The sequence below is a fragment of the Caretta caretta genome, chromosome 5 (assembly GCF_965140235.1).
Source record: "Caretta caretta isolate rCarCar2 chromosome 5, rCarCar1.hap1, whole genome shotgun sequence".
Lineage (NCBI taxonomy): Eukaryota > Metazoa > Chordata > Testudines > Cheloniidae > Caretta > Caretta caretta.
The window spans coordinates 136,722,244-136,743,490 of NC_134210.1; the positions used below are offsets into that span (position 1 = coordinate 136,722,244).

At 46.6% G+C, this 21,247-nt stretch overlaps 1 protein-coding gene across 7 annotated transcripts in view; it reads right to left on the reverse strand.

Moving 5' to 3' along the window:
* Positions 1–978: 978 nt before the first annotated feature.
* Positions 979–21,247, reverse strand: part of TDRD7 (tudor domain containing 7) — a 105,492-nt gene continuing 85,223 nt past the window's right edge. For 6 of the 7 annotated variants that reach the window (XM_048849687.2, XM_048849686.2, XM_075128933.1 and 3 more), the window contains 3 exons: positions 19,394–19,893; positions 10,878–11,038; positions 979–1,478 (listed from right to left, as the gene is read on the reverse strand). In XM_048849687.2, the coding sequence (XP_048705644.2) occupies positions 1,258–1,478; positions 10,878–11,038; positions 19,394–19,893 (882 nt within the window). In that variant the 3' untranslated portion in view covers positions 979–1,257. The remainder of the gene's footprint in view (positions 1,479–10,877; positions 11,039–19,393; positions 19,894–21,247) is intronic. The other variant, XM_075128935.1, reaches the window with a different exon arrangement.

Genomic DNA, 21,247 nt, shown 5'->3' on the forward strand with positions numbered 1-21,247 from the left:
CATTAGACCATAAACCATTTAACTACTTAGCGATGTGGATCATTCCCCTTCAGTGTATCAGATACCACAAGTAGATGAAGTATATCTCTCTGAATCCTTTCAGCTCTCTAGAGCTGGATGGCCTTATGCTACATCTTCCCTTGCATGCACAGGGGATGTGAGGTGTGTGATGTACCTGTAGTAGGAGGTGAAGGTCTGAGGCTTTGAGGACATTTCTCTTAAATATCCCCTAGGGTAAAGAAAGGACATACAGCATGGGTTCAGATCACTGTAAATGGGTATGTACTGTCCCTCAAGAAGGATGGTAAATTCCCCCACACAGGAACTGTCAGCAGGATCAGCCCAAGCTAGTCAGAAGCTCTGGTTCACATGAAAACTGGGGAACTCAGTCTTGTAAAGTAGGTTGTTAGCTGGGAATACACCAAAACCCACAGATCTAACATGAGAAGAAGGTGCACTTAATGGAAACCATTCTCATGAGCATTTGACTGTCCTAAATGAAATGAAGAGGGCAAGAAGAGGGCGAAAAAGCAGGCTAGGGAGAGGGGTGCTAACCATAAAGGACAGACTGACCATCTGAGCAGACTGCAAGAAGCTGCTGGTTTTTTGGGTTTTGTTTTTAAGTAGGAGGAAAAAAGTGGGATTGTTGGAATGCATTTTCTTCACCCAAACGCAGAAAGCAAAAGGTGCCTGCAGCACTCACAATGCCCGGTATTTGCAGCCGTCAGGACACATGCAGGTTGTTATGCTGCTGACACCTCCATGTAAAAACAAGTATAATTCTTACACTCTGGATTTCAGGGATAGGATATTTCTGAAACTATCAACAAATGAGGAATCAGTTCAGATGTGATGTTTGTGTTCGTTAAGGAGGGGATGAAGCAGAAATTAACAGTTTGTAAATAAACTCAAATTTTGACAAGCCTCAAACGCCATTAAGTTTGAAAAGAATGAAAAAAAGAGTCCAGCAAGAAAATAAACAAGTCACCAATAATTTTTTATTGATAAATAACATTTTACTTAATCTGAATTTTCATCCCAACATTCTAACGCTACACTAGTGAACAAAGTGCAAGTTCTCTGAAAGTCAATTCAAAGAAAACAGAAACTTCTGTTAAATACAAGCATCAGATTTTTCAAACTTACTGCATTCATATATTCAAGATCATGTAAACAGCTAAATTTCTCTTTAAAAGCCTGCTACAGTTTTTATTGCTAAAGAATCTGAATTAGTTGCTATAGTGTCAGAAGCAGTGATTAATTAACCTTTGAAAGCTCCACAAAATATTGAGACATAAAGTCATGAATCCATATATCAGTATCTGGTAGTGCAGTGTCCACTAAGTAGGTCACTATTTTTCGATCCCAAGATCTTGTGCTTTCATTAACTGCTTGTATCAGTGCCACTAGGGGTTTCTTCTCTACATGGTTTCGAAACACTATTGATGCTTCTTCTGACCACTGTTTGCATTTCACTCCTAGGAAAAATATAAAGCAAATAAGGCCATTTAAAGAAAAGACTGATTTAAGTGACAAACTCCCAAAACCAACGAAAGCTTATGCTCAAATACATTTGTTAGTCTCTAACGTGCCACAAGTCCTCCTGTTCTTTTTCCCCAAAATCAAGATTCTTAGTAATTCTACACTTGAAGCGGAAGACACTCAAAGTAGTGCTATTACAGAAAGTGAAGCTAACAAAGCTCTGTAAAAACATTTCAATCCTTACTCTTGTTTCAATGGCTGTTCTAGCCTCCCATGTAAGGATCATCAACTGTGTCACATTGTGGAAAAAAATGGTTACGAACCTTTCTGTAACTGCTCTTTGAGATGTGTTGCACACGTCCGTTCCAATGTAGGTGTGTGCATGCCCCGAGAACAGTGGCTGGATTTTTTTCCCCCCTTAGTGATGTCTGTCAGGTTGGCTCCAGCGTCCCCCGATGTTGGATGCTCACAGTGCCGGTATAAGGGGCCACGCCAAGCCCACCGACAACTCCAACAGAGGGGGCAGAGGGCAGGACTCAGAAGGGACGTGTGCAACACATCTCGAAGAACAAGTTACAGAAAGGTCAGTAACTGTTTTTGCTTCTAGTGCTTGCACACGTCCATTCCAACGTAGGTGACTCACAAGCAGTTCCACAGGAAGTGGGCTCAGAGTTTAAGTACAAGCTGACTGCAAGACTGCGTGGATGAAGTTGGCATCATCTTGGCCCTGTTGAGTAATGGCATAGAGCACGGAGAACGTGTGCACCAAGGACCAGGTTGCTGCCCTGCAGATATCTTGAATTGGGGCTTGATCTAGGAAAGCAGCCGAAGAGGGCTGAGATCTTGTGGAGTGAGCAGTCAGGTTAGGTGAAAGAGGGACTCCCGTGAGTTTGTAACATGCCTGGATACATGAGGTAATTCAAGACAAAATCCTCTGGGAGGAGATGGGGAGCCCCTTCACTCTCTCAGCTATTGCTATGAACAGCAGAGTCGATCTGCGGAATGGTTTGGTCCTTTGAATATAAGGCTCCAGGGCCCGTCTGACATCCAAGGAGTGTAGGCGCTGTTCTTCTCTATATGCTTAGGGTAGAATACTGGTAGAAAAATTGCTTGATTGCAGTGGAATTGAGAGACCACTTTCGGGAGGAAATTTGGATGTGGGCACAGCTGTACCTTATCTTATTTGAAGAAGATTGTATACGGAGGTTCCAATGTGAGGGCTCAGATCTCCGAAACCCTCCTGGCTGAAGTCACGGCCACTAAAACTGTCACTTTCCAGGAGAGATGCAACAGTCAGCATGTTGCCAGTGGCTCAACGGGCAGGTCCCTCAGCTTTGACAGGATGAGGTTTAGGTCTCAAGAAGGTATTGGGTCCTTCAGCTGAGGGAAACACCTCTCCAGGCCTTTGAGAAAACAGACGACCATTCTGTGTGAAAAGCCTGATCTGTTGTCGACCTTAGGATGGAAGGCTGAAATGGCTGCCAGGTGGACCTTGACGGAAGAAAGGGCCAAACCTTGTTGTTTCAAGAGCAGAAGGCAGTTTAAAATAAGCTGCAGTGAGGACTCTGTAGGGGGAGCCAGGTGGAGAATCGTTTCCACTTTGCCAGGAAAGCTGCTCTGGTGCAGGGTTTTCTGCTGCCTAGTAGGATTCTACGAACCTGCTCCAAACAAGCTTGCTCTTCAGGATTCAGCCATGAAGAATCTAGGCTGTCAGATGAAGAGAGATGAGGTTTGGGTGGAGCAGCTGACTGTGGGATCCTGGGTGATCAGGTATGGATACAATGGGAGCTGGATTGAAGGCTCTACTGAAAGGCGTAAGAGGGTGGTGAACCAGTGCTGTCTCGATCATGTTGGGGCTACAAGGATGACATGTGCTCAGTCCTACTTAATCTTTGACAAGTGGAATGGGGGGGGGGGGGAGGAGGTGTAATACAGGAAGGCGTCTGTAAGGGACTCTGGGCTGTGGTCCTACAAGGAGCAAAACTGATGGCATTTCCTGTTGGTATGGGTAGAGAACAGGTCTATAAGGAGAGTCCCACACTTCTGGAAGATGTCTTTTGCAATGTCCAGTTGAAGGGACCACTCATGGTGAATGGAGACGGACCTGCTGAGGTGATCCACAAATTGGTTCTGCGTACCCAGCAGGTAAGATGCTTCTAGGTAGATTGAGTGTGTAATGCAGAACTCCCACTGTCAGATTGCCTCCTGGTATTGGGGGAGCAGGGGAGGAGAGAGAGAGAATGCTCTCCGCTCTGCCTGTTGATGTGGTATATAGTGATTGTATTGGCTGTGAGACCTGAAACTGCCTTGTCTGCAATGTTGGTTAAGAATGTCTGGTAGACCAAGGGGATTGCCCAGAGTGCTCTATGATTGATATGGCGTGAGAGCTCTTCTTGAGACCACAGGCCTTGAGTCCTGAGATGCCCTAGGTGGGCTCCTCAACCCAGCACCGAGGTGTCGGAGACCAGATATACAGATGGTTGGGGCCTCAAAAAAGGTACTCCTACACTGGTTCAGCCACCAAGTCAGTGGGTCAAGAACTTCAGATGGAATGGTAAGTACCATGTCCACATGATGTCATGAGGGTGACTACGCCATGGCCAGCCAGGCCCGGAGAGGTCAGAAATGTAGCCTTATGTGTTGTACCACATATGTGCATGATGCCATGTGGCCCAAAAGGCTCAAGCATATCCGGACTATGGTTATCGGAAGTACCTGGAGAGAGCTTATCAGGGTCGAGATTGAACAGAAGCAATCCTGAGGAAGCATGGCCTTCGCCTGTATGAAGTTGAGAACCACCCTGATGAACTCTAGCCTTTGTACAGGGATAAGGGTGGATTTCTGGTTGTTTATTAACAGGCCCAATGCCCAGAAGGTCGATTGGATGAGAGGGATATCAGATTCCCTCAACAAAAAAGGGCAACAAAAATGATTAGGGGTCTGGAACACATGAGTTATGAGGAGAGGCTGAGGGAGCTGGGATTGTTTAGTCTGCAGAAGAGAAGAATGAGGGGGGATTTGATAGCTGCTTTCAACTACCTGAAAGGGGGTTCCAAAGAGGATGGCTCTAGACTGTTCTCAATGGTAGCAGATGACAGAACGAGGAGTAATGGTCTCAAGTTGCAGTGGGGGAGGTTTAGATTGGATATTAGGAAAAACTCTCTCACTAAGAGGGTGGTGAAACACTGGAATGCGTTACCTAGGGAGGTGGTAGAATCTCCTTCCTTAGAGGTTTTTAAGGTCAGGCTTGACAAAGCCCTGGCTGGGATGATTTAACTGGGATTTGGTCCTGCTTCGAGCAGGGGGTTGGACTAGATGACCTTCTGGGGTCCCTTCCAACCCTTATATTCTATGATTCCACGTGAGTTCTGAACCGGCCCTTGATTAGTCAGTCGTCAAGATATGGGAAGAGAACTCCCTTTCTCTTGAGGAAGGCCGCGGCTACCACCATACACTTGGTGAAGACCAGTGAGGCATCCAACAGCCTGAATGGCAGAACCACAAATTATTAATGAATCTGTTTCACAAATCTTAGGAACCTTCTGTGGCTTTAGAAAAATCAGTATGTGGAAATATGTGTCTTTTAGGTCAAAGGGAGCATGCCAATCCTCTGGATCCAATGAAGGAATGATGGAAGCCCAGGAGACCATGCATACCTTTAATCTCTTGAGATAGCATTTGAGCAGCCACATGTCTAGGATTGGTCTGAGCCCTCACACTCCCTTGGCTTCTGGGATTAGGAAGTAATGGGAATAAAATCCCTATCCCCATAGATGGTGCAGAACCTCTTCCATGACTCCCACCCAAAGGAGAGATTGGACTTCTTGTTCCAATAGTTGCTCGTGAGAAGGGTCCCTGAAGAGAGACAAGGGAGGATGGGTGGAAAGGTGCAGTGGACAAAAATTGGCAGGTGTAACCTAATTCTATTATGTTTCTGAGGTAATATGTTTCCAGGCATTGAAGAAGAGGGACAGTTGGCTGGAAAACGAAGGGTAACTGGGTCCAGAATTGAGGGGATTGAAATGTCATCCTTGAGCATCTTGTCAAAACGAGTGCTTCAAGGTGCCTGCATGTCTAGGGGCAGAATGCATAGGCCCTGAGGGGGAGGTTGGGGGAGGGGGATCTAAACCCAAACCCCTTATTTTTCATCCTCCACTGCTCCTGTCTGGGAGGCTGTGTAAAATAGCATCCAGTTTGCTGAGGCCTGTAGTGTCTTCTGGATGCTGTTGGTGTATACAGACCCAGAAATTTCAGGGTTGCCTTAAGGGTCATTAAGTCTGTGCAATTTGGCATCTGTTTGCTCTGAAAAGAACAAGGACCCTTCGAATGGGAGGTCCTGGAGGATCTGCTGCACCTCTTGGGGAAACCCTGAGGACTATACCCACGAGCTCCTGCACATGGTAACAGCAGTGACCAATGATCTGGCCGCAGAATTAGTGGAGTGTAAGGCTGCCTGCAGGTAGACCCTGCCTACTGTCTTCCCTTCAACAAATGAAGAGAACTCCTATTGGCATCTTGGGGAAGCATGTCTTAAATTTTTGGATCACCTCCCACATATTAAAATCATAGTGACCTAGCAAAGCTTGCTGGTTTGCTATACAAAGCTATAGCCCACCCATCGAATAGGCTTTCCTGCCAAACAAGTCCAGCTCTTTGGGGTCGTTTGCCTTGGGCGCTTGACCCTGATAGTCCCGGTCATTGGTGGCTGCCACCACTAGGGATCCTGAAAGAGAATGAGAGAACAGAAATTCATACCCTTTAGCTGGCACAAGTATTTTCAGTGTGTGTGTTTAGCCGTAGGTGGAGAGAAGCGGGGGTCTGTCAAAGCGCCTTAACTGAATCCATGATTGCCTTGTTAAGGGGTAGAGCCACTCTTGAGGGACTGGTCCCCTGACAAGATATCTAATAGGCCGTGTGTCACCTCTTGACCACCTTGGCTTGAATACCAAGTTCAAGGACATCCGCTTTAAAAAGTCCTGGTGAGCACTGTGGTCATCTTGGGGTAGTGATGCACCAGTAGCCACCAGCGCCTCATCTGGGGAAGAGGAGGAGGCTAAAGCTGGTTGAGGGGCCTCTGCCCCTTCCTCTGTCTTGAACGAGACCTGCGGAACCTGCTCTTGAGGTTCGGCACTACAGTCTGGGTCTGGTGTCTCTTAGCGTGGTACCAGAGACATCCTACTTTCCGAGGCCACAGAGTACAAATGCCTTGAGACAGTGCCCTGGCCCAGAGGAAATCCCCACAGGTTCCAGAAAGGCCATTGCATGGGTGTTGGTCCCCATGGTCCCATAGGCCAGCGGTTCTCAACCGGGGGGCTGTGAGCCTTTTCAGGGGGTCGGTGGGGTCCCCCAGCTGAAGCTTGGAGCCCCAATGCCCCCTCCAGGCAACAGCCAGAGAGCTAAAGCCAGCAGCTGGGAGCTGCGAGCCCTGGTGCCACGGCAGGGCAGCAGCCAGGAGCTGCGGGGCTGCAACCCTGAGCCCTGTACTAAATCCCTGAGCTCCGGTGCTGCTGTGGGGCTGAAGCCTCAAGCCCTGGTGCTGCTGTGGGGCAGAAGCCTCAAGCTGAAGCTGAGATCTGTGGCAGAGCCCACCTGCCCCCACAGGACTAAAACTGGGAGCTAGGGCTGAATCTATGAGACCCAGTGACAGTGCTGAAGCTAGCCAACCCTCTCGGTACTAATGACTGGTGCCGTGGAGAAGTCAGGGGCTATTAGAGGGGGTTTTCCCCACAGAGTGGTCACGGTGCCATGTGAAAGCTGGGGGATGGCTCTCTGCTGCTCATCGGAACTGGCAGTGCCAAGTCCTGGATCTCTGGAGACCCTGGCACAGGCAATGTGAGCAAGTCTCTAGCAGCTGCAAATGCCTCCAGGACTGACAGTACCATGAACTGCTCAGTACAAGGCCTGCTGGAGGATGGTACTTCCCATGTTAGCGTATGCAGAGCTGGCATGGGTGCTGGGGAGAGAGTGCGAGACCCGCATCGGGCCGCTCTATCTCAGTCCTCTTGCCCGCTTCCTTTTGGCACCAGGGAACGACTTCTCCTGGTGCTTACGGTGCCTCTTAGGCACTGGAAGGAGGACCTGTGCTGGGATTCTCGACTGCAGGAGGCACGCTCCACACTGAAGCTGAGGTGCTTGGTGCCAAGTCCGAGCGTGGTGCCGATGCTGGTCTCAGGGCTGCCTCCATGAGAAGGCCTCAATCTCACTGTCTAGTCTTTTGGGGTGCAGGGTTTTAAGTCCCTAATGATGTGGCAACGGTCCTTTCTGTGAGCTTCCCCTAAGCACTTAACCCAGGTCTAGTGCGGGTCGCTCAATGGCATCAATCTGCCGCAGGAAGTGCGGGGCTTGAAGCCTGGTGACCAAGGCATGCCCCAGCACTGGGCAGTGGACAAGCCTTGCCAACTAAATGTGGAGGCATCCAAAACACATTAACTACTAAAACTACTATTGCTACTATCAAACTAATGAAACTACAAGAACTATATACACAAAAAAACAGAAAGAAACCACGAGGTAAGATTGCCTGAGCAACGAGGTAAGTTCCAGCAGCCATCACTGGCAGTAAGGAGGAACTGAAAGGACGCAGGCTCGGTGGGGCCCCTTATACCAGTGCTATGACTGAGCTGCACCTGGAAGTGCTGGAGCCAACCCAATGGATATCACTAAAGGAAAAAAATCCAGCAACTGTACTTGGGATGCGTACACACCTGCATTGGAATGGACATGTGCAAGCACTTGAAAAAGAACTTGGTAGCACGCAGAAAGGGGGTCTAAAAAAGTATACAATATTTTCAGCTGTGATCATCCACATTTCTGGAAGAGAAAGGCAAGTGCACTGACTCTGAATAACTGCCAGCAGTGGTCTGGATAATGTGATTATTGAACATTTTACACATATCTAAGAACATTCGTAGTAAGGCACTTTAAAGAGGGACAGGTACTTTGCTCACTGGCCCCTTTTTCAGGATTCATTGACCCTCCGGCTCGGGGAAGTGACATATCTTATAGCAGCCTTGTATTTTAGTAATTGCAAAATTGTAAAAATATTCTGAATAAAAGTTTATTTCCACCCCTAAAACCACACCATCTAATAAGATGTCTGCCACTTGTCTGAACCCCAAGGTGGCTCCATAGTGCAGAGGAGATGAGCAGTAGTATTCAGCAACGATGCATTCAGTGGCATTCAGCACAATGCAGCTAGCTTTCAAGTGATGAGAAGATGGGGAAGAAGCTATCCTAAAAGTGTTAGTATAGACTGGTTACCTGCTGACTGTCCCTAACCTCTTGCACAGTCGTTGATGAATTCAGCACATTACCTCACTATTCGCTTATTTTTTTATGAAATCTCTGCAGGTCACCAGGGCTACACTTTGTGGCCCATGAAGCCTAGTATGATGTTCCTCATACTCAGTAAGTTTGGAGACCTCTAACTACCTAGGCTCATCTCGGCTTGCATTTTGCAAGTTTGTAGCCTAACAGTGACTTCAAAATTTAAATGAGCTACTCTTACTAGAAGTTTGTCGTGACTGACCTGTAAGTTTAAAATAATTCCTAGACCATGCCATGACCTGGGCCTGCTGAGGGTTGCAAAGATCAAGGTCCACACGCTTTTTGAGGGGAAACCACTGCATGGATGTGGCCCCTCACCCCAACCTAGGCAGCTGCCCAGCAAAAAGGGCTACTGTGAGCTCCCTCCAGGACAACAGTTGTCTCCCTGCAGCTGAGCTGCCAGTACAATCTCTGGTTGTAAGGAAAGCCAGTTCAGCATTGATCAAAAAGCCAGTAAGAAGAGGCTTGCTGCACCGCCAGTATTAACAGCCATAATCTCCCCTCTCTGAGGGACAGGAAGAGCGACATGGAGGACAAAGGACAAGGAACCCATCTCCCACTCTTGTAGCGACTGCCCTATTCCACTGACAGAAGACACATGAAAGGTTTGGGGTAGAAAACAGTAGAAAACAAGTACAGAGGAGAATAATGGTGCATGGAAACAAGAGGGTAATGTGGGATGCAAAAGAGACAGTATTGCATGAGAGAGCACAATGGAGAAAAGAGCAACTGTTGAAGAATGGGAGGAAAGGAAATACTGACCTAGATAGTCAGATTCTGCTTTGGCCGCACAGTGCAGGCATAACTATCTACTTAGTAAATTCCTCAATGCCAGAAGACTCCTTGGATAGCGTAGGGACATGCTCAACTGGATCATATACAACCCCAACACAGGGGGATGGCCAGAGTGCGACTGCACTCCAACGGTAACCCTATGGGCACCTCAGCCCCTTGGCAACATAGCCAGCTGGAGTAGTTTAGAGCAGTCTCAAAGTCACCCTAAGCTACATGAGAGAACAGACCAGTTGAGAACCAGCTCTACGACTGGACACCCACAAACTGTGCCTTTGTGCCTGATTGCACCCAATACATACTAGGCACAGCTGAAAGTCTGGGCTACTACTTTTCAAATGAAGTGGAGAAGAAAGAAGCAACTGTAATGAAGCAAATAGTGAGAAAATGGTGAGGGTTACAGAATGAGTTGGAAATGGAAGAAGAAAGATGGAAAGGAAAAAGCAACACATTCACTCTTAGGCAAGCAAATGTTGTTTATTTCCACTCATGCATTAGTTGTGCTTCCCTGAAGAAGTTCTGCACTTCTAAACTGGTGGAGAAGAATGGGTTGGATAGTTACTGAGAAAATAGCAATATTACTGAATACTCTAGATGCCAGAGATCAGCAACCAGAGAAAAAGAGAGAAAATTATAATTCACCTAAATAAACTCCATTTAGGCAGGGCACAAAAAAAAAAAAAAAAAAAAAGATTGTTGGCCCTCCACAAATCCAAAAATCTGCCCTCCTCCCCTGCTCATATTTTAAAAAGATGTTTATGAGAGTATAATGGACAATGAGAGCACAAGCTTTGCAGTTAATAGAAATTATATAAACATGGCCTTCGCTACATCAAAGGACCTGAAAACAAATTTTATTTCCCTTCTTCCACTCTCCCTTCTAGAAGTCACTTACAGGACTACTATTTCATCTGCCCCACATTTCATATTGCTTGGAATGTGGCTGCTGAGAAAGTTAAATTAAGATGCCTTTCAGTTTCCATAACATGTGGTTAATACAAATTCTCTCTCAGAGATTAATTTTTTTTTAAAACAGTAGTAATAAAACTGAATTACTAATCTCTCTTGTACAAAGACGAAGGGTGGAATAAAAAACAATGAAAACAATTCTAATCTATTCATTATTTTGTAAATTTGCAAAATGCTTACTATAAAATTTAAGTGTACGCTATGCCACTATCCTCATAGCTTTATACGCCAAATATTCTTACCCACTTGATGCCCCTCTATTGTTTAGAAAATTTTATCCAACAAAATTACAAATACTTGTGACCTACCTGCAAGCTGAGCGGTTATAGCTTGAAATGGTAGTTTTTTGAACATGTCCATTAGAGGCTGTACTTTTCTGATGCTGACAAGCTCATGTTTACCATAGTCCAACTCATATACTGATACCAACCCATTTGTCAGAATTCCTTTTATTAACACCCTGTGCCACCTAAATGGTATTTAAAAAAAGGGTGAAAAAAAACAAAGGGTAGATTTAAAGTATGATTCACACAAACTGAATGCAATCAGAAAATGCTTTAACTAGAAGAATGGAAAACAATAGAACTGAATAAAAAACTCTGAACGTTTTTGTTTCAGACTGACAAAAAATTGAAATAAGAATTCAAGAGCAGGTGGGTGAGGTAAAAACAGTTCTCAAAGAATAATAATTACGAAAGGTAGGTGTGTTGCTCATGTCCATTCCATTCATGGACGGTGGAGATTTTTGCCTTAGTGTCCAAAGGGTTGGCTGTAGCACTCTCGAATGCTACTCCCATGTGTTGGTATATTAGGCACCACCAGCCCTACACCCTCTCAGTTCCTTCTTGCCTGCAACTTTGATAGAGGGGCAGGAGGGTGAGTAATGGAATGGACATGAGTAACAAAGGTAGGTAACCGTTTTTTCTTCTTTGTACGCTTGCTCATGTCGATTCTATTCTAGGTGACTCACAAGCAGTATCTCTGGTGGCAGGGTCGGGGTTCAGAGTCATGTGGCTTGCAGCACTGCTCTGTCAAAGCCAGCATCATCTCGGGCTTGCTGGGTGAGCGCATAATGAGATGCAAACATGTGGACAGACGACCAGGTAGCGGCCTGGAGATATCCTGAATCAGCACCTGGCCCAGGAAGGCTGCCGACGAAGCCTGCGCCCTAGTTGAGTGGGTAGTCATGGTCATTGGTGGAGGCATCTTTGCCAGGTCATAGAAGTAATGGATGCAGGCTGTGATCCAGGATGAAATCATATGTGCAGACACTGGGCGACCTCTCATCCTGTCTGCCACCGCAACAAATGTGTTGACTTAGGAAACGGCTTGGTCCTGTCGATGTAGAAAGCAAGCGCCCTTTGACGTCCAGGGCATGCAATCTGCACTCCTCTTCCTATTTATGAGGCTTCAGAAAGAAGACAGGTAAATATGTGTCTTGGCCAGTATGAGTGGTAGCCGTGTTAGTCTGTATCAGCAAAAAGACGAGGAGTCCTTGTGGCACCTTAGAGGCTAAGAAATTTATTTGGGCATAAGCTTTCATGGGCTCAAACCCACTTCATCGGATGCATGCAGTGGAAGATACAGCAGGAAGATTATATACATACACACACAGAACATGAAAAAATGGGTGTTGCCATACCCACTATAACGAGAGTGATCAGTTAAGGTGAGCTATTATAAGCAGAAGAAAAAAAACCTTTTGTAGTGATAATCAGGATGGCCCATTTCCAACAGTTGACAAGAAGGTGTGAGTAACAGTAGGGGGAAAAATAAGTATGGGAATGAAGTGAGCTGTAGCTCACGAAAGCTTATGCTCAAATAAATTGGTTAGTCTCTAAGATGCCACACGTCCTCCTTTTCTTTATACATTTTGTAAACACCCTTGGGGCAGACAAGAGACCAAAGGGCAGCACCATGAACTGGAAATGGCGCCTTCCAACCACAAAATAGAGGAATTGTCTGTGACCCTGGAAGATTGAGATATGGAAATAAGGGTCCTTCAGATCAAGGGAGGTGTACCAGTCTCCTGGATCCCAGGAGGGGATGATGGAGGCCAAGGAGACCATGCAGAACTTCAACTTTTTGAGAGGCTTATTGAAGTGCCGCAGGTCCAGAATGAGTCTTAGACCCCCTTTCACTTTCAGGATTAGGAAACAGGAGTAGAACCCTTTTCCCCTCATGTCCCAGGGGACCTCCTCCACTGCCCCCATCTGCATGAGGTTCTTAACCTCTTGAATGAGGAGTAACTCATGAGGAGGGTCCCTGAAGAGGGACAGGAAATGGGGGTGGGAGGAGGGGGGCTGAGAATTGAAGGGTGTAGCCCCAAGATACAAGCTCTAGCACATAACAGTCTGAGGTGACCTGCGACCAGGCTGAACGGTAGGGACGAAGATGGTTGAGGAAATGAGGTGGATACGGGGAGTCGACTGGGGCATTGCTCTCGAGTGCACCCTCAAAACAAGTGCTTCTGCCTCCCATGAGGCTTTGATGGGCCGGGTTGTGCACAGGAGCGGGAGGAGGAAGGGCAGCGATAAGACAGACTCGTGTCTATCCCTTCTCCTTACAGGGCCCTGTCGAGGCTGCCAAGGCCTTGGCAGCGGGGGTGGCTGGAACTGCTTCCTCGTCGATTGCAGCATATGCAGACCCAGTGAGCAAAGGGCGGCCTGAGTGTCCTTCAGTCCATGCAGCCTCGTGTCAGTCTGCTCTGCAAAGACACCATTCCCATTAAAGGGAAGGTCCTGGATTGAGGTCTCCATTTCCTGAGACAGGCCAGTGGTCTGAAGCCAGGAGCTGTGCCTCATGACCACCACTGACGCGACCATGCTAGTTGCTGAATCGGCCATTTCCCACACCATTTGGAGGGAGCACCTTGCAGCTGTCGAACCCTCCTCCACCAGGGCCCCCAATTCCTGGGGCAGTGAGTCCTTGAACTTATGGAGGGAGTCCCATAAGATGAAGTTGTACCTCCCCAAGAGAGCCTGGTGGAACTGAAGGCTGGCCATCAAATAATCTTTCTCCCAAACAGATTCAGCCTCTTGGCCTCTTTATTTTTGGGGTGTCAAACTGGTCTGCCCATCTGTCATTCTCTTTGGCTGACAAGACGACCAGTGAGCCCATTTGAACCCCTTGGCCAGGATGAAATACTTTTTCTCAGCCATCTTGGAGTTATGGAAGAAGGTGGCCTCGAACTTAGGGAGGAATGGAAGGAAGAGTTTGCCAAAGGGCTTTTGCTACTTTTAGGACCCCATCGTGCACTGGTAGCGCAACAAGGGTGGGGGGTAGAGGCCAAGAGCACACTGAACAGGGTGTCCGCCTGTTCAGTCATCTCTACTTCCAAGCCCAAGTTTGTAGCCACCCTATGAAGCAGGGCCTGATGTTCTTTGAAATCATCCGGCGGGCTGGCATGGGAGGGGCCTGCCACGGCCTCATCCCAGGACAAGGACGACGACTGGATCACTGTGGGAGGCCACAAGGGATCATCGCCCATGGGGGAAGAGGGTTTCGGGGTGGGCACTTGCTCCTCTACCCTGGCCTCCGAGTGTGCCACATTCACCAAACTTGGTGCTGCTGGTTGATGCTCTGAGGCGGCGGACGCGGAATGGCCGACTGAGGCGTCAGCACCAGAGGCATGCCCCAGGCGCTCCAGTAGGGCCATTGCGCCAGCTACTGGCCTGGCTGCCATGACAGCATTGTGGAGGTCAACGCAGCCTCAGGTGCCCAATCGCACCGGTGTGGTGGCGGGGCAAAGGGCTGAATTCCCTTCCTGAACCAGGGGAAACACCTTCCAGTGACCATGGAGTGGCCATCAAAGCTTGTGTCTTATGGCTAACTGTTGCCACGGGAGAGCGGTGCCTCAAGGAGCATTGGTTCCGGGGCCGGGGCGGGGGGGGGAGAGGGGAGGATTGGTACTGCAATAGAGACCGCTCCCACCATCTGGGAGATGGAAATCTGTGCTGAGGAGACAGCCTCCAGGAGGATGATTGGTGCCAGCAATATGGTGACCAGCGCCTTCCTCTAGGTGACCTGCATCAGGCGGGCGGAGACCATGAGCACGGTGCCAGCAATTTAGGACGCCCCACAGAAGACAGAGACCTGGGGCATGGAGACGGAGAGCGCCGTCTTGTCTCCAGAGACCGGCGTCATTTGCCCGCCCTCTGGGGGGTCTTTACTGCTGGTTTGCCCTCATGGGGAGCCTTTGCCGTGACCTGAGACACATGCGGTGCGGACGATGCTACTGGAGGCCTCTGCTCTCTGGGAGCCAGGAGAGCCTGGGAAGGCATCGGCATTGCCACCAGTCTGGGTCCCTTACTGCTCCCTGGAGTCAGTGGCAGATCCCTTGGGGAGAGGGGGCCCCATTTGGCTCCGGCACGGGCTGTCGGCCCGAACTGGGTCCTTTGCCCTTCTTGCTCGGTGCTAGGGAGTCACTCTTCTTTGACCTCTTCTGAGGCATTGGTGCCAGGGAGAGGTGCTGGGCAGAGTCCGGTGCCAGGGGGTATGCTGTGCGCCAAGGCAGAGGTGCTCAGGGCAGTGTCTGTCCGGGAAGGTTCCAATGCCGTGTGTAGAGCAGCCCTCCAGAAGGAGGGCCCTCAAAACGGATGTCTCGCTCTTTCTGAGTTCTGGGATGAAAGTTCTTACAGATGTGACACTTCTTCACATGGGATTCCCCCAAGCATTTGAGGCAGCTGATATGGGGGTCACTAATAGGTATAGGCCTGTTACAGTCAGAGCAGGGCTTAAAAACCAGAGACCGGAGCAAGCCCCACAGGGACTCTGTCTCTAACTACTTACTAACTACTGTAAAAAAACTACTTACAAGGCCTTAAGGCTCAAAGACTGAAGCAGAAGAAACTCTAGCCCTTGCAAGGCAAGGGAAAGGTGCTCTAACTAACCACCATAGGTGGTAAGAAGGAACTGAGAGGGCATAGGGCCAGTGATACCTAATATAACGATGCATGGGTACTGCACTCCAGAGGGAGCTACAGCTGACTCTGCAGATACTGCTAAGGCAAAAAATCTCATGACATTGACAAAAATCTCATTGGCTTAACAGTGAAATCCTTGATCTTAAACACAAAAAAGAAGCTTACAAGAAGTGGAAGATTGGACAAATGACAAGGGAAGAGTATAAAAATATTGCTCAGGCATGCAGGAGTGAAATCAGGAGGGCCAAATCACACCTGGAGTTGCAGCTAGCAAGAGATGTTAAGAGTAACAAGAAGGGTTTCTTCAGATATGTTAGCAACAAGAAGGTGGTCAAGGAAAGTGTGGGCTCCTTACTGAATGAGGGAGGCAACTTAGTGACAGAGGATGTGGAAAAAGCTAATATACTCAATGCTTTTTTTGCCTCTGTCTTCACGAACAAGGTCAGCTCCCAGACTGCTGCACTGGGCAGCACAGCATGGGGAGAAGGGACCAGCCCTCTGTGGGGAAAGAAGTGGTTCTGGACTATTTAGAAAAGCTGGATGAGCACAAGTCCATGGAGCAGGATGTGCTACATCGAAGCATGCTAAAGGAGTTGCCAGATGTGATTGCAGAGCCATTGGCCATTATCTTTGAAAACTCATGGCGATCGGGGGAGGTCCCAGATGACTGGAAAAAGGCTAACGTAGTGCCCATCTTTAAAAAAGGGAAGGAGGAGGATCTGGGGAACTACAGGCCAGTCAGCCTCACCTCAGTCCCCGGAAAAATCATGGAGCAGGTCCTCAAGGAATCAATTCTGAAGCACTTAGAGGAGAGGAAAGTGATCAGGAATAGTCAGCATGGATTCACCAAGGGAAGGTCATGCCTGACTAATCTAATCGTCTTCTATGATGAAATTACTGGCTCTGTGGATGAGGGGAACACAGTGGACATGTTATTCCTTGACTTTAGCAAAGCTTTTGATACAGTTTCCCACAGTATTCTTGCCAGCAAGTTAAGGAAGTATGGGCTAGATGAACGGACTAGAAGGTGGCTAGAAAGCTGCCTAGATCGTCGGGCTCAATGGGTAGTGATCAATGGCTCCATGTCTAGTTGGCAGCCGGTATCAAGCGGAGTGCCCCAAGGGTTGGTCCTGGAACCGGTTTTGTTCAATATCTTCATTGATGATCTGGAGGATGGTGTGGATTGCACCCTCAGCAAGTTTGCAGAAGACACTAAACTGGAAGGAGTGGTAGATATGCTGGAGGGTAGGGACAGGATCCAGAGGGACCTAGACAAATTAGAGGATTGGGCCAAAAGAAATCTGATGAGGTTCAACAAGGACAAGTGCAGAGTCTTGCACTTAGGACAGAATAATCCCATGCACCGCTACAGACCAGGGACTGAGCGGCTAGGCAGCAGTTCTGCAGAAAAGGGCCTAGGGGTTAGTGGATGAGAAGCTGGATATGAGTCTACAATGTGCCCTTGTTGCCAAAAAGGCTAAGGGCATTTTGGGCTGTACAAGTAGGAGCATTGCCAGCAGATTGAGGGATGTAATCATTCCCCTCTATTTGGCATTGATGAGGTCTCATCTGGAGTACTGTGTTCAGTTTTGGGCCCCACACTACAAGCAGGATGTGAAAAAATTGGGAAGAGTCCAGCGGAAGTCAACAAAAATGATTAGGGGGCTGGAGCACATGATTTATGAGGATTATTTCGTCTGCAAAAGAGAAGAATGAAGGGGGATCTGATAGCTGCTTTCAACTACCTGAAAGGGGGTTCCAAAGAGGATGGATCTAGACTGTTCTTAGTGGTAGCAGATGACAGAGCAAGGAGTAATGGTCTCAGGTTGCAGTGGGGGAGGTTTAGGTTGGATATTAGGGAAAACTTTTTCACTAGGAGGGTGGTGAACCACTGGAGTGAGTTACCTAGGGAGGTGGTGGAATCTCCTTAGAGGTTTTTAAGGTCAAGCTTGACAAAGCCCTGAATGGAATGATTTAGTTAGGAATTGGTCCTGCTTTGAGCAGGGGGTTGTATTAGATGACCTCGAGTTCCCTTCCAACCCTCATATTCTATGATTCTATGAGCAAGCACACAAAGACGAAGATCTTTTATTGGTGCCTCTTCTGATCTGATCTGTATAAGAGCTCTGTGTGGTTCAAAGTCTTGTCTCTTTTACCAACAGAAGTTGATCCAGTAAAAGATATTACCTCACCCACCCTGCCTCTCTAATATTCTGGGACTAATACAGCTACAAACAAAACGACAAACATGAAATAAGTATTGTTTTATCAATTCTGGAATCCTCCTCCTCCCTTTACTCCCTCCCTCACTGGAAAAAGAGGAGAGAGAGAGAGAACAGAAAAATGTGGTAGAGTGGGTGTTTGGGGGAGGAAAGAAATGAACACTGTCTACCCCTTTCTTTTCTGGTTTGGAATTTAAAAAAAAATGGAGGAGGAATAGAAAAGATCCAAATCCAAAAACTGAAAAATACATTTGAAAAATAGTTTTACAATTTTCTACTGAAAAAATTTAGTAGAAAAATCCATTTTTCAAAAAGCAAAATCTGAAAAAACTTTGATGTTCTAGGAAACAAGTACACACATTACCTAGCCAGTATCAACATGTTATAGTGATATCATGGCAGAGGTGAATTTTTAAGGAGTGATTTGAATGACAAAACAGAGGCTTTGCAGACATTTACAAGGAGCTCCATGGGCAGGAGTTTCAGGCTGTTTTTCTGGCCAGGGTGGAGAATATTTTTGGTGACCCCCACTGAGTGGCAGAACAAAAAACCCCCACAGCTAGCCAATCAGCATTCCCAGGGTGCCCAGGGTCACAGACCTGCCATCTCCCTGGAGCAGCACAGGAAGCAAAGGAGACAGCATGGAAGAACCCTCATGTACAACAACAGTTAAATTGTTCGAACAGCATGGATGGGCACTGACTGCTTTGTGTCATATAGGAAATGATGGGTAAAATTTTTAGAAGTACTTTAGTGTTTAAGTCACATTTTTTCAAAAAATGACTGGCTATGTTTCAATGAAAGTCCATGGGACTAAAGTAAAAAGCTTGTAAAGTGCCTAATAGCTTGGATAAAGGTAAGTCACGAAGGGCCCTAAAAGGGAAAAACAAGTATGAGGCTGAAAAGGGGGAGCCAGTGGAAGGGGAATAACATGGATGAAACAACAAGGCAGACAGATTTCTGACTGATGATTTAGATGAATGAAAATGAACCCTCCACGAGAGCTCTAGGCACACATACAAGATGACTTCCGAAGACTCCCCAACATGTATTTCGGAACAACAGTAGAATCTGTATAAATTGTTCTTCCACTAACTCTTTCTTACCTGGCCTTTTCAATGCTCAGACTGTAATTGTGTGTCACACTACTACTTGAAACAGAGATTTTTGTACGGTATAGCTAAATTAAAACAGCCATTTGACGGAAACAGTTGTGATGAAAAGAATCTTATACTCACAGTGATAAATAACTAGCAATCAAGGGGCAAATAATTTTCATGTGAATTTACTGCTGGCAAAAAAGTGCTCGATTGACAGACCTATGGCTAAACTGAGAGCATCAGATCAGGTACAGCAGGAACAGAAGCAGTGTTTCAACCATTGTGTTCTAACTCTGACCTGGAGGCACGTAGTCTACAACCTCATTCACCTTCCTTGGTCTCAGATTGCTGACAATCTGAAATGTGGACACTTTCCCTTGTGAACTGGAATGAGGCCAAACATTACCTAGAAATGCATAATTCATGTTAATCTAACTCTGAGAAGATTGAGCACCAATTAAGATTTCTCAGTGCATATCTCTAATGCTAGTGCCGGGCATTTGGACCCTGCAAGTATCACCGTAGACAACAGCCTTACTCAAGATAATACATATCTTTTACAAAAGCATCTACTTACTTATTTTCTACTTTAGCAGCATACAGATTGTTCTTCTTAACGGCAATGGATCTCTCCTCTGCCATGCTGTAGTACAGAATCATTTCTTCCATGAGGACTTCTAGGTTGTGGATCTCTTGCCAAGGCTGGACGACAAAGTGACCAGGGTGGCAGGCCACTGAAACATAGACATCCATGTGCTCACCGGGTTTCGGTAAGGGTAGAAGAAGTGGCATGTCAACAGTAGGCACCACACTGCTGGGTTCTGGAGCAAGCTTGATCGACCCCATGAGGCTTTTCTTGAGGCCTAGGCCAAGTAATTCTGGAGCAAGGATAGTATCACTTTTCCCTTTTATAGGACCAGCTCCACTGGGTGCAACACTCAAGAAGACATCTTTCTGATGCTTCCACAAGTCCTCATTAGTGATCTGCCGATTGATGCTCCGATCAGGGTCTGGGAAGTTCTTGGGAGTAAACAAATAAATATGTGCAATTCCCTTTGAGTCATCCAGTTTAGCAACCTTTGAAGGGAAGAAATAAAGTAAACTCCTATTATTAAATGCATCTGCACCTTCAATTTTATATGAAACAAGATTAAAGCCTTTTACAGGAGGAAAAACTGGAATGGTTATGTTAACAGTAATTTATTTTGAAATAAAAATATTGTCAAAGACTTGGCACAAATAGTTTACTGCTAAGGTAAAGCTAACAAAATATGTGGACAAAGGTTTTCACGATGGCTGAAAACGGCAAGTGCAGCAAACTGCTCAATGTGGAAGAGTAGGAGCAACACCATCGTTGAAGTTAGGCTAGGGTGACCAGACAGCAAATTTGAAAAATTGGGACAGGGGTGGGGAGGTAATAAGAGCCTATATAAGAAAAAGAACCCAGAATTGGGACTGTGTCTATAAAATCGGGACATCTGGTCACTCTAGGTTGGGCTCAAATTTTGCACTTACCGCAAGAGTTCAGAGTAGCAGTCATGTTAGTCTGTATCCGCAAAAAGAAAATGAGTACTTGTGGCACCTTAGAGACCAAGTTTTGTATGGAAAAATGTGTGCCTGCATCAAATTTACAGTAAAATCTCAGAGTTTAGCATTTCCAAATAAATCTGTACGAGTTCTAAACAATTAAAAATTGATCTTAAAGGTTTCATTTCGAGTCTCAATTTTTCAGACCCCTTGACTAAAAGCGAGACTGCAGAAAGACTGAAGTTTGTAGTTAGTGATAGCTCAATGGGGTGTCTCATGTTAATTTAAAAAAATATTAGTATTTATTATAAGTGAATCCTTACATGCAACAGCTAAACCGAGAACACGGTATGGGTTGGCTGCCATCATTCTCCGACAAGGTACATGGGAGCCTTTCTGAACAGTTATGGGGAGGCACAGTTCTGTATTTTGTCATCTGCCCCCACTTATGACCCCAGTAATGTTCCCTACATCCAAACTGGCAGTTGCCAGCGCATAGGGAACCACTTTTGCTACTCTTCAGGCATTTGTATTGAGATCTTCGACAAAGGAAACAGGGAGAGAAATCTTGTAATGCTAGTATCCCCCTTAGGAAAGAATTAAAGTTATGATGTTCCCTGACATATGGTGGTTGTGCATCTGTGTAGCAGAGTAGAAGGCCGCCACTGTTGTCTGAACTTTTCAATTCCTTACTTTTTAGGTTGTGTGTTAAGTTAGGATTTTGTGTCTGCTTAACATACACTGTTTGAAGTGTTAGGTATGTTTTGGGTCTTAAAGATTATTGACTGAAACACTATATATACCAATACATGGTGCAACTTCGCATCAAGAACTTCAGGGAAATTACTAAATTTTTAGGAAAAAAGAAAAGGAGTACTTGTGGCACCTTAGAGACTAACCAATT